Source organism: Montipora foliosa, chromosome 13 (genome assembly GCF_036669935.1).
Source record: "Montipora foliosa isolate CH-2021 chromosome 13, ASM3666993v2, whole genome shotgun sequence".
In the NCBI taxonomy this organism is placed as follows: Eukaryota; Metazoa; Cnidaria; class Anthozoa; order Scleractinia; family Acroporidae; genus Montipora; species Montipora foliosa.
Genome location: NC_090881.1, coordinates 34,649,668 through 34,663,420, shown reverse-complemented (window position 1 = coordinate 34,663,420; position 13,753 = coordinate 34,649,668). Strand labels below are relative to the sequence as shown.

The window sequence follows — 13,753 nt, the reverse complement described above, 5'->3', positions numbered from 1 at the left end:
TTCTTTTTTTGTGGCCAGGGTATTAGCCGCCGGTCTTTCGTCGCCCTGCAAATTTGCGGAATATTTATTTGCTCTTCCATTTTTACCTTACACTCAACTCCACCTCTGGTTTAAAAAAAGGCGTCTTCAAGTTGTCCTGTCAAGTTCGTCCAAAAACAAACAAGACCACGCAAAATAACTGCTCATTAAATTTATGTTTATTAATTATGATCGATTGCACAAGGATCTTTTCAAGTAGCTTGCCCTGACAGGGGAATACACGCTGTGTCTGGCCTGAGTCCGTGCCAATGGCTAAAAACTCTCCCAAAGTATAGACACAGACTCAGAGTTAATGTGTGGTATTTCCTTATTTCGGAAAATTTACGCATTTCCTTTGGCTCGCTCACTGCGTGGTTTAATCAGGTTTTTTGGGGACAGAAATTGGCCGGATCCCCGTCATGCACTAATTATAAACATGACACTGCTTTACAGATTTGTTTAAGTGAATCAACTTGTTAAAAACAATTCCAAAATGCCCACTACGACATTAGAAAGAAATGCAGGCGTACCTTATCTTAATGGTGCATGACTGGTTGTTGTTAATCGTTTGGGAAAATTCTCTAATATCATGATACGGTATCTTTGAAAGAGATATTTCTTTGTTAACACAATTTCAGTGTTCTGATGTAAAAAGAGACGGTTATATTTTTCCAAAGGTTTTAAGATTCAGGTATTATAATTGTCTAAGCCGCAGACGTTGTTTGCCTTCATTTGCGGTAACAAATTTGCAAATTTTCGAGACAACCATATCCCGCACTGCTTGGCTGATCCAAACCACGAACTCTGTTATGTAAACATCACATACGTGAAACAATCGCTTCAGACTACGACAGGTGTTGGCGCTAAGCAAGCACAATAGGCTTATTTCTGCAGTCTTTTGTATCCCAAACACTTGTTTTCTGCTCAGGAGCTGTTCCCACGGTCTTGCTAAACGAACCGTGGTCGTGATAACAAGTAACTAACGCGTAAGGTAGCGCAACTTCAGTATGAATGCGCTAGGTCCCACGAGGCTTTTTGACGCTGTGCCAAACGGCTGGCGCTCTATGCGGCCAATTAGAAATGGAAATAAACGATTGGGATTAATTATACGCTCCAGCTACTAGCAAATGCTTTGAACAATTTGGTTAGTGTGCTTTGAAAGTGAAATCGTTGTGGGTGAGCAGGAATGGAAAGCTCCTATGTAGTACACACCCGGATGCAATTTTCATGTCCCAAACACTTACTCGTCCAACCTGTACGTTGTTAACAAAACTACACCACCTCGCCTTGTAACTTATTTATCTCGTTACGCATCACAAACTTCACAGTTTCTTACCAAATCTTAACTTTTACGCCCTCTTAAAAATACAGCTTTTTCAAGTGGACAAGTGTTGATCTTTTGGGCCGTGCCTTTTAAAACTATTATTCGTGTGTTTTGTGCTTGTTTAATTCATCATTGAAAATATTCGACTCTCTGCGAAAGTCAGGTGCGTTGTCGAAAATTGAAAAATCAGAAGCCACGAGGCCGAATATCAACCGTTTTAATGATTACGCAAGTCATTAACAGCGATAATTAAAGTCCTTTGCGGTGTAGTTTCCGCGAAGCGGCACCACAGAGTACTGATATGTCCATTCTTTTGGATAATATACTTCTTTTTGAAGTCAAAACCGCGCGCGGTGCTACGCTTGAAATGGATAAACAACCCAACTCGTTTGTCAGTTTTTGTGGATATCAGCTTGTTGAAAAAAGTCCTGTTTTTGCTACTTGAAAGGTACACAACTCTTTGTGATACCATTATTTTGATCTTGGGCGTTAGGCCCGTTTTAAACGTCGCATTTTACATGTGCCGAATCTAATGTAAATGAGAAAAATCTATTGTTTTCGCTCATTTGCATTAGTTTCGGCACATGTGAAATGCGACGTTTAAAACGGGCCTTGGGTGCACAAAATCAACTCACTATACCAATGTATTATTATTCCAGATATTTTTGGCGTAAAACACTGATTTACCTCTGCGCTGTTATTTCAAGGATAATAAAAACTTCACGTGCTTCGTAAGAAAACGTAATTGTGTCACTTTGTTTTCCACACAACCACATCGTTCTAGAATAATGTCGCTTTTGTCTTTACTCTCTGTTGTGTGAAGTTAGAAGGGACAAGCCTTTTTGCAACATGTTCATTCACCTAACAAGAGGACTCGTTCATGGATTTCCACTCAAAGAATCAACGCCTTTTTTTCTGTGCTTAGTTTTGTGCTTAGTTTTGTGCTTAGTTTCTGTGCTTAGTTGTGCTTAAGGCACAGGTTTTAAAGTTAGGTGGGTGTATCGCTTGACACAAACCCTATACAACTGTCACTTTTCCAAAAAACAGAAAGAAAAATCGACAAGATTAACTGCAAAACGTGCAAGAATTGGGAAAGCGCTAGGCTGTTTTTACGGAACTAGTCGGTAGTGCTGCTTATAAATTCTGTCAGGTTCATAATGCTTTCAGCCATTAAACGGTGCTCAGTGTAGTTTTTTAATACCGAGAGAACTATGATATACTGATGAAAGCCATACAACGACATCTGTGGCCACGAAACGATTACAATAGCGAAAGATTCATCTCAGTAAGATAGTTGCTGTAAAGAAGCCCGGAAAAAATCCTGGCTTCATCGGGACTCGGAACCGTGAGTTGCACACTTCTATGCCAACGAAAGGGGTGAACGTACGATAGGACCGATAGAGGTAGGTCTTGCTTTTGACTTCGTTGATTTATAAAAGGTACCGGACGCTTTATTTCGCTTATGAGATTGTTTGATTTTCTTCGGCGATTTGGTTCCAACTTTGCGGAGCTTCAGTGTAGAGGAAATCCGAAACTGATGTGACCATTTGAAATAAAGGCGTCTAAGCAGTTTTTCCAACGAGGTGTTTTTTACTTTTGCGTCTGTATATGACATCCCAAAGTGAAACCATTGAAATCAAAGCTACTGATCATGTGGTATTTTATGTGTATAAGTTTGTTCCACTTTCGGAATCTATGAATGACTTGAAGCCCATTGAGCAAATTTCTCTTTGGTGTTGTTTATTATGCCGTACAGCTGCACGGGGTGGTTTTGATTTGTATGTCTGTGGTTGAGATAATCATGTATATTAAAGGTAGGTGTCAGCCGTACTTTCAAAAACAGATGAAACAGCAGCCAGCGAGAGATTGTCACGGTAATAATAGCCTTTCATTGCATGATTCTGCCTAACTTTTAGTTGTACGTCTCCCATCTTCTAATAAAGCGTATTAAGGTTAAGCTGGACTTGATGACAGCTCTTAACTGTGAAAGCGTGCTACATCTTCCGTTTTAAATTTGATCTCCTTGTGGTTTGATCTTCGGCGGCCACGTTGACGTTTTGAAAGCTCTTCTGATGCATGTTGTGCACGCATTTTGTAACTTCATTTTTTACATTCTTCTTAAAACTTTAAGTCAGTAAGACTCGACGTAAAGTCAGCTTTTCGCTATCTTACCATATAGATCAATCGAATGAGTTTAAAGGGATTCGTTTTACAACTTGCATGGCGTTAAACGAATCTTCTAGCTATTTTTCAGATTAGAGAATTCCAGTAAGAAACGGCGAGACAGTTAATTCACTTACGACATGTGGAACAAAAGCTTCGAGGATTCACTTACGTAAACAAATAAGAGTTTATTGGAAAGCTATTGCTCTACCGGGGTTCATATTTATCATCTTCTCTGATACACTTGTGACAATTCCATGCAGTCCCAGCAGTATAGGAAGATAATTGTTACGTGAGCCCAGTCTAATTAGCCGTCACGAGTTTCCTTTTGCTCAGTGGTAGCGCATCCGGAACTCAGGGTTGGGCCTTGACTCGTTTTATCCCGAATCTTCACTGGTAGAGGGCACCGTCATGCTAAATTTGCCGTTTTTTTTTTTTATGTAAAACTGGGTTAAAATCTAATTTTAAGTTAGTGCTCACTCGTACAACATTCCTGACAACCCACTGAAAAGATATGAAGTACATTTATGGCACAAAGAGCTATCCGTGTTTAATTTTTGGCGACTTTCTGAAGACTTCGTCTCCAAACTTGAAAAAACTGGCCATTTTTTTTTTTTAGTTATAACCATTTCCATCCTCTCCATAATTAGCTGCAAACAATGAAGAATAGCTTCAGTGCACTTCATTGGTTATTGGCAAGAAAATTACAGCATTATTTTTTCGGTCTTTATTAGTACATAGACTTCTTTTAGTGTTACAAAGTTTCACTAAAATAGCGTGACACTGCCCCCACTTTTTTAGTCTTGAAAAAAATTGTTGAGTCTTTGTCACACGTGATTAGCACTTGGATTGACTCAAGGCTACTTTGTATTTGAATTTGACTAGCTGGTTATGGCAGGCTTCCAAGCTGCATTTGAGACTGACTCCACTGAATTGTGCTATGTTGTCCTAATAGAGTATAGATTGCAGTTGTGCGAGCATACCTTCGGACATTTTACTTACAGAAGTGACCTAAAGAAAACTACCGAACCAAAGTGAGCTTAAGTTTTACCTCAAGTGGTGGTTATTTGACGGTGTATACTAGAAGAGAAAATTGAATAAAAAGTAGCAAGCATGAGAGGAGACGTTTTAACCGGCAGTGGACTGTATTCTGTGTATTTGCAATTACATACATCCATACATACTTATTTGACCTCGGCTTCCCATAGGAGCTTTTCAGAGTTAATGAAATGTCCCAACTGGCCAGATGCAAACCATTTGCGGGTTATTTACATGTGTGAAGGCGATAAGTTGAACCAACTGATGACTAACAGGATCGATTCAACGATTTTTCAGAACGAGATCTCTCGCGAATGTTAAAACTTAAAAGCGAAACGGCTACTGCTCCGTTACACGTTAAAAACTTGCTCATAAAAATGAGTGTGGTAGAAGACTTAAACGAGGAACACATTTGCACCTCAGTGTGTTCTCCCATACGGCCCTCGCAAGGGAAATTTTTGATGAAGGACTTAGAAAAACCGGAAGACCCGTAGAAGAACCTACGGGGCTGGGTCAAAAACCAGCGTAATCTCGGTCCACTAGTGGCAACAACTAGAATATGAAACCTGTCCACTTGATTAAAGAGGAGTGCTTCAACCATTCACTTCATCATCCCTGTTCCCCGACTTCAAGGCTACATCACGGCACCTTCCCAGTTGTTACCCTTTTTAGGTATTCACCCCGCCCAATAGGACTTCACTTCCATGAATAGACGCCGGCCAGCGAACCAGTGTTATCCAGCTGGTCATGTCATAGTGGAGTACTTGTAGTGAAATTAGGTGACTATTTCGACAAGTGTTTTGTAGAGGCCTCCATTTGTACGGAAACTATGATCAAGAAAGGAGCTTGGTTCTTGTGTGTCTTAACACACCACTGTGCCCTTTAATAAGTTTTCATTTTTTTTCTAGCAGCATACAAGGTGTTTTCCCTTGGAACTTTGTTTGATGCACTTGAGCCAAACCACGAATGTCCGTGTCTCATTTACAACGTACCCAACCTACAACCTACATAGGCTCGACGGTTAAGTTGGATTATGCCAAGAATGTCTTCGCCACTCAACGCATTACTTTTCATTTGTGCCGCCAGAAGTCGGCTTATTTCGTTTCTGTCAACATGCGATAGCCAAATGAAAAATAACTCCCTTCTGAAAACGGATTATTTTAATACTACTAATGAACATTAATCTTTATCAATTAAATGTCTTGCTGTCTTGAGACAGACATTCGTTCGGTCGGAAAATTTGGTTGCTCGCGGCTAGTGGTTTTTGTAGACAATAAAAAACAAGATCTCCGAAAGATTAATGCGGTTTTCATAAGCTAAATCGACCGGGTGAATCAAAGAGAACGGGAAGCTTTATATTGTAATGGTCGAGTCAAGTCATCAAGGCTTTGGAGCGCTTTTTATCTTCTTAATTTCCTTATCTCCGTAACACCACTTTGTGATTACATAGTCATTTCACCGCAGGGTTATTTCTCTGATCAGTTGGATAAAAAAGGGGCGAAAACAACCTGCATTGGGGTGAGACAGTGCATCAGAAAATGATATTGAAACCGTCCTCCCTTTCCAATCATTTTCAGAAACTTGCCTGGTTGTCTGGTTGGGCTTTCACTGTCAACCTACCAACCTACTTCCCCAAATTCCGTCGCTCTTTCTCCCTAACAGCTAAACTGTTCAGCCACTTGAGCTTATTTTAGCAGGAAAGATTTCTTCTCATGAACTGAAATGCAAAACCTTTGATCCATTACGTAGGACATGTTTGCTGTCTTTCTTGGTTCTCTTTGTATTCGTCGAGGATAGAGGCGTACTGAAACTTAAAAGTTTGAGTGACCGGCTCTTTCAAACTCAGAGAAATCTGACTAGCAGATTTGGATGTGAATCCACACGGCATCCAAGCCTTAGCCGAATCAGTGCTCAAACCACCGAGATAATCGACCCGAAGGTGGAAATCCCATCTGGGCCTGAAACATATCTGAGAAATCACAGATATAATAGTTTTCATAGGTAAAACTTGGCAAAAACCAAGTGAAAAATCACAGCAGGTTTAACTCGTTAATCAAATCTTGGTCATACAGCGGAACTGTGTGAACTAAAAACGTAATCCGTGAAGTCATTTTAGTGTACTGGGCGGGATTAGTTGAAAAAAGCACTGAATCAGTTCTCACCCAGATAGGCATAATTACATAACTTCCTTATGAAATACTATCAATTAATTGTTTTTTTTTCTTTTGGTTATTAAGGATCTCGCCGAAGATTGAGATAGATTTGTTCTCTTGGCACAAACGTGTGCCTGTTAACATCAGCGATTTCGGTGTAAAGAATGAATCGGTAATAACTGAACGGGAGAGTTCTTCTTTCTTACCCCAAACAGTTTTAAATTTTGGGAGGCGTTTTGCATTAAATTGAACAGTACTTGATTTGAACTCCAAATTCACATAACGCCTTTGACACCAAAGAAAAGAAAGGCTAAGAAGCTACGGCGTCGTAAAACTACAGAAGAAAAAAGAGGAATTCGAAAAAAACGTGACAATTTTAAGCGGCAACTGAACTGGAACGAGGCAAACAGCTGGTTAGTGACAAAGTCAAGACAAAGTGAACTTCACTTGAGGACTACCGAATGTGTTTGAGGTGATGGTCAGACCAAGACCTGCACGAAAATCTACACCAATAAGCCTTGTTGTCCCCATTGCCATTTAATCCTCGTTGCCCATTTAATACGGAACTTGTGACTTTTTGATTGAATTTATTTTTTATCTCTTGGCAAGTTTGCATCTGACCCCCGTTGTTCTTCATCCAAAACGAACGTGCGAGGGCAGTGTCTATGGTTATTCTGGTTATTCTTCTAAGGTAACTTGATAAGTTATTTGTTTCCTGGGGTGTTGGTAAAAGGCGTGCTGGAGAGCGCGCAGGTTCTGTTAGATTCTCGTGCGATTGTCCCCAGTTCGTAAATACTCTAGCTAAACTACACGTGTCGGATGGAAAAAACACAACGGGTTGTTTATCAAAACAAGTTCAAGCTCTCACGTTCTCTGTGTTTTAACGCCATTGTGTCTCATGAGCTCAAAAACATGGGTTGTTTATAGAACAATTCGTCCTTGTCAGCAGTTGGTGTGTATTTCTCCCCGTTGTTTCGTGTGTGAAAAACATAGCTGACAAATAGCTTTGCTCGGTCTGTTTTAACGCCGTTCTTTCCAAGAAAATATGTTCATACGAATGAGCCATTGTTTTTTTTAGTCGCTGAAATACGGTGCAAAACTGACGCTTCCTTCTGAGATTTTCGACTTCATCTCTAGCAGTTGCCAAGAAAAGAACCTGATTTATAAGCGGCGCTATTGAGAGTTTGAGGCCTCTGTTACCCATTACAAAAAGAGATGGTCAAGATGCGATTCAGAAAACAAAACTACGTTGTGGAAGCCCGAAATAAAAGGATACAACGCGTTGACGAGTGAACGCGCCGTGTAGTTGTATTCGGGTTCACTGAAGACAACTCCGTTTGGTGCATCTGAGCGTGATTTCAGTGATTTTAACGCGCATGCAGGATCCATCCACCTTTAAACTGATCAAACGCCCTCTACTCTGCCACGCGGTCGCTCTGTTTCAAAATGTCTTTCTAGTATATCAAAAAAGAAAAGAAACCTCTTCGCCACAAGTATCAAAAGATGTCGACGCCTCAATTTTGCGCCCTGTCATTCATTTGTCTTTTAGTCTTTGCCAACGAGTTTTAATATGTGCCGATTTCCAATAGGGTTAATTTAGTTTTCTAGTCCTGAAATAATCATTTGCTCAATTATTCGTTTCGTTTTTCCTCCTTTTCAATGCATAAACGTGCAGCTATTTTCATTACGCAATTCTTTAGGCGCTATTTTAGACCCGGGTGGTTAAAATCGATACCTTGTGTTGCAAAAATTCATCAGTATCGTCGCCTTTTCGTTGTTGCTCGAGTTGTTCTTCCCTAGTGGTGGTAGTTTCCACTATATTTCAGGCAAGCTCAAGAATAAAAACTCCTGCCTTTTTTCAGATTAAAAAAGTACGAAGTAATCCATATTAGATATCTGAGAGTATTAAAAACTCTACCCCCTGTTGTTTGCGTTCACAAAGGTCCTTAGCTGGGCCAAAATTTATGAGCGAGATCATTATTTCGCAAGAATTTGAATAATTTGTATCTCTTTCGTGGTCTGAGCGGATTGTGCTCACGTTACAGGACAGGGTTGTTGATTGAAAAGCTCAGCGAAATTAGTCTTATTAACTTTTCGATACCAAACTGTCTGAGGGCTTTCACGCCAAAACAGTTGTTTCGAATCAGTCTATGTGTAATCGCCATTTCTTATAATTTGAAGGTCAAAATTGAAATTTAAGTGCTTCTTTGCATGAATAAATAATTGATGTGTTGCATATATTTTTGAGTGTGCTTTCACGGAAGCTAAGCGTTGGACCCTTGGCATAAAAAAATAATCATCTTTTGAAATTGGTCTGGGGTTCTTTTTTGAGAAAGAAATGAAATGGTCTTCTCAGTGTTACTGGACAAGCCAGACTCAAACGGTTTGTGAAAGTGGAGGACATGTACTGAGCTAAGTTGTTGGAGATTAAGGGCGCCTTCCATTTGTCAGAAGTGACCGGCCAGACCGGGAATTTCGAAGGACAAACTCTACAACGCATTCAAATTAACACACTTCGAGGATGATATATACTCCTCCAGGAGAATGCGAGGGATTATCATGCAAGTGTTCCTTCAAATTGTTTCATTTTCTTTGCAAACTGATGGGTCTCACCGGCCAGTTCTGACAAAACAGGGGCACCCAACGAGAATATAGTTCAAAACCGCTTAAACATAGCATTGTTAAACGTATTTTAGTATTTAAACGACAGATATAGGCATATTTTTATCCCCTAAAATTTTTTCATCTGTTCGGATTCCCTAGCTGAAAGTCTAGTGATCCGAAAATTATAGGGATCAAAACTTACCTTTTCGTAAATTTCAGCCAGGGAAAAGGCTCCCGAAAATTCTAGGTGACCTTTTTAGGGTAAAAATCCGTTAAAAATGGGCAATTATGCCATGTTTTAGATGTTCGAAAATCCTAGGACAGGCAGGCAAGCAAGAAATTTTACAACAAATGTTCCGAAAAGTCTAGATCTCAAATCGTCTTCCGAACAGATATTTTCCGACAATTGACGTTGGGTGCCCCTGACAAAAGAAAAGCGCCCTTAGAAGGCCGGCTCAGAGCTCATCCTGGGTTATATGCTATCAAAAACGTATCGGTTTCAACCCTGTCCGCTTTGGCGCAAACCTCGCTTTAAACGGCTATAGACTTTGCTACGTAGACAACACCAACACACACAAGTTTCTTTGCGGTCTGGTTGATAGTCTATGTTCTGCGTTATTAATATCTGTTTCTTCCTTGTGGACTTCTTTGGTTTCCCGTTCTTAGTTCGCGAGACGGCGGTCTTGTGTAATTCGTAAGAACAGCGGAGCCGCTAGTCACGAGGACGCGAGCGTCGAAGCCGCCAGTCACGAGCTGGCGACAGAGAATTTTAACTCTTGTGAAAAACAAGCTAGAGCGCATGCCCGCCCGCATACTGGGAGGCTGCAAGCACCGACATTCTTGCGCTTTGGTGATATTACTGTTATTACTACCGAGTCATGATAATTGCAGTCATTCTGCAAACACTCTTTACCATACTATACCACAAACACAAATACATAGTTTTTTTGTTCCCCTCGGGCATGGGTCTGATTATTTCGTAATGAAGCAGCAGTTTACTTGTGATGACAACCTCCTTGGCAGTGTGCAATGTTATAGTTTAACACGCTGTTCAAAGCCTTTTGTTGAAATTGCCATTAACTTCACACGCGAATCACCCATGACGTTTTCCTCCTTGTTTTAACACAAGGACCATAAGCAGGATATAAAAGTAGCTTTCCTTTTAGTGGTATCACTTTAACACTTCATCCAGAGAGTCAAGAGTTAGAATCACCTTGTAAACTGTTTGTTCGGTCACAGGTCATAGTTCAATCTATTGACACCAGGAGTCAAACAATAAAGCTCTGTTTGGTTAAAGAGAGCCATTTCGTTTCCACAGATGTGGTCGCTGAGGCACCAGGGTGAGTGACCACAAGTTCCATTCGAAGTAGCCAAGCCAATCTTGGACAGAATAAAATGGAACAGAAATGCCCCCTCTCCCCCAAATCAAGGATGAAGGTGCGTAAACGCGCCATTTTCCCATCACTGATTTTGGGGGGAGGGGTGGTCTCAATGTTCCATTTAATTTGTCCAAGATTGTGGTTCCTCTCCGGTCAGCCTGGATTCTTAACTAATTGGACTCTTGAAAAAGCCACTGGCCTGGAGTACGATCCCAAAGTATTTTGTGTGTTATGTACTGAGTCACGCTGTTTGAAGCACTCTGAAAAGGCTCTAGTGGCTTTTTAAAGCTGTTTACGGCCCGTTAACAGGAAACATGAATCCTCACCGAGTGGTGAATCCAAGCAATTCATTTTCTGCTTAGTATTTATAGTCATAAAACCTTTAATGGACCACCACGGCTGTCTTCAGGAAAACTTCATTGAGCTTTATGCCTAATATTTTCATCCATTATCATCTGTTAGACAGCCCTTTCCGCAAGCGCAGTTACGGTTTTTTGGTTATAATATTTCCCCATGCCAGTACTTGAAAGAGCCCGCTTACCGCAAGCTTCAAATAATAGGGAAATTCAATATGCTTGTTTGGTTGTACCCTCAATCACGTCTGAGCAACTCACTTTCTCGCCGTGGCGCGGAGATTTCGGTGTTCACGCGCGGCAGTCGCGTCCCTCGCGCCCAAGAATTTACGTTATTTTTCAACATTGCACGCGCTTGTTAGAATGAACATGAAAATTTGTTCCATTGTCTTTTAAGTTGTCTGTAAGAATGGTGACCAAGAGTCACTCTTGCTATGACAGATGTCGAAATTATTTCCTCGACGTTTCTGTTGTTTTCTCGGAAGAGTTACAACGCACACAAGACAACTTGCGGTCTTTTATTGGTTGACATTTTTCTTCGAGAATCTTTTGTGAAGTTGAGGTTTCGTGTAATCTTCTGATTGGTTGATTATGGACGAAACTTCGATACGGCTTTTGATCTTGTGTAGAATTCGTATGCTTTTCGTAGTCTCTTCGTTATATTTATAAACGACAATCAAATCCTTCGAAAATACTACACGCTTTATTTAAGACAAGTACAGTATTATTTGTTATTAAGGGTGCGTTCGATTGGCCATATTCCAGAATAGGAATACATGGAATAGAAGTTTGAAATCCTTCGTTTTTACGGAGATTCATATTGAAATTGTCAAACAACTGTTAAAATGCTATTTGAAACATATCTTTATTATCCTTGTTGCTTCAAAACGCCAGATATACCGTTTTAAATCAACATTCCACTTATTCTTATTCCGGAATAGGGTCAATCGAACGCACTTTAACATTTCGTTTTGATTTAGAGAAAGCAATGCTTCCCTCGAAGAATTACGGTTAAAAAAAAAAACGCTTGTTTTTACATTTCGACGGAAAACCCAGTACCAAAATGAGTATCATCTTACGACACCTCTTCTACAGTGATATATCTATGTATTTTTCTGGGTATAAAGAATACATCTGACCCAGTGGACACCAGGTTTCCCTTTATATGATCTTTCTGACAATAGGTTTACCAGATTTAGCAATTTTAGCACATGGACCCCTCAGTTTACTTCCAACTGTTGGCAATATTCATTCGGTCTCGTTGATCACTAGTCTTTCAAGTCGAAACGGGGCCTACTGGTTTAAAGTCGTCATCCAAGAAGACTTGAAAGTCTTACCATTTGCAGATGAAAATGCAAGGGAAGCACTTTCTCGCCTCATCTCTTTTAAGACTCTGAGTGTTGGTCCGACCGTGGTTTGAACTGTTCAGCGACCGCGCAAAGGTTCAGTGTTCTCTCGACTGAGCCAACTGGTCTGTGTGCTTGTTATGAAAACCGTTGCCGAGTATGAAGTCAATACAAAGGGCTTCACAAAATCCTGGCTAAGAGACTCAAACCTATGACTGTGATAGCGCTGGACACCGGCTCTTTATAACCGAGTTCCTCAATACAAACGATTTACTAGTACCGATAGAGGAAATTCAGCTGCAGTGTGAATCTCGCCCTTATCGAGGATCGGCGTGGTTACCAGGTTCTCGTCCGATCACAAAGTACCTATATACAAAGATACAGATTTGACAGGTAGTGAAGACTAGGCAGACGAGCAAATAGCTTACAGTTAAACCACTTGATAAAAAGAGCAGTTTTTGACATCAAAATGTCCTTTTTCCTTATAGGAGACGCTGTTTTGCGTTGTGGCAGCCTATGGTGTGTTTTATTACTGAACACGCGCAGTTCATTGGCGTCTCAATCTTCTTCAGTCCCAGGCAAATATCAAACCATTTTGACGCCCAAAAACTACTTCTGAGCAAAAATTATTATTTTAGTCTTCAACAGGGAAAAATGTTGGTTTACCGATGTTTTCAAATGCTCTTAGGCGTGGCTATGTGATCGAGTGTTGGAGAATGAAAGCCGAACAGATTCGGTGCGAGGCATAAGACGAGTCATTTTGCAACATTGCTGTTCAGTAATTTCCCAGGCGAAGTTATTGGACAATTTGGCTTTTAGAAATAACAAGAAAGGTTTTCAGAATGGCCGAGTCAAATGTCAGCTGGCAGTGTTTCAATGCTTTGTCAGCTTTGCCACATCTCTAACTTTTTGGGGAATACAGTTTACTTTCTTAAAAGATTAACTGCTGTAAGTACTTGATTGATCAAAGGATTAAAAGCGTTAAATTCACGGATCCAGCTAATATAGCTTTGAATACAGTCAAGTTTTGTTTTAGTTAGTCCGATTTCTACGGATAAAGTAGTGCATATTCCCTAAAGCGTAGAATGTTGTGCTTTGTACTGTATCTAAAACATAAATCCACCTTCATCACCTTATCTTTGAATTTTTATCCGGACAGACGTTTTTGGGCTGTGCGTTGTTTTCACCGGAAGTTGCGAAGATGACTTTTTAGGGGTAATAAAGCGTGGGTGTTCCTTTCTCAGCTTTGGTATCTTCGTCCAGACAAAATTCGGGGTTGTGATATAAATAACCTAACAAAGTCATTTTTGGGTTACAATATGGATTTGTGTAAACGGTTTTTGGAGGAAACAAAGCAATACAATAGAATTGTAAG

At 40.3% G+C, this 13,753-nt stretch overlaps 1 protein-coding gene across 1 annotated transcript in view; it reads left to right on the top strand.

Annotated features, from left to right (window-relative positions):
• LOC137982252 (dynein light chain Tctex-type protein 2B-like) overlaps positions 1-13,372 on the top strand; it is a 37,724-nt gene extending 24,352 nt beyond the window's left edge. The window contains exon 5 of the mRNA XM_068829332.1: positions 12,867-13,372. Within this exon, the coding sequence (XP_068685433.1) occupies positions 12,867-12,914 (48 nt within the window). The 3' untranslated portion in view covers positions 12,915-13,372. The remainder of the gene's footprint in view (positions 1-12,866) is intronic.
• The last annotated feature ends 381 nt before the right edge of the window (positions 13,373-13,753 follow it).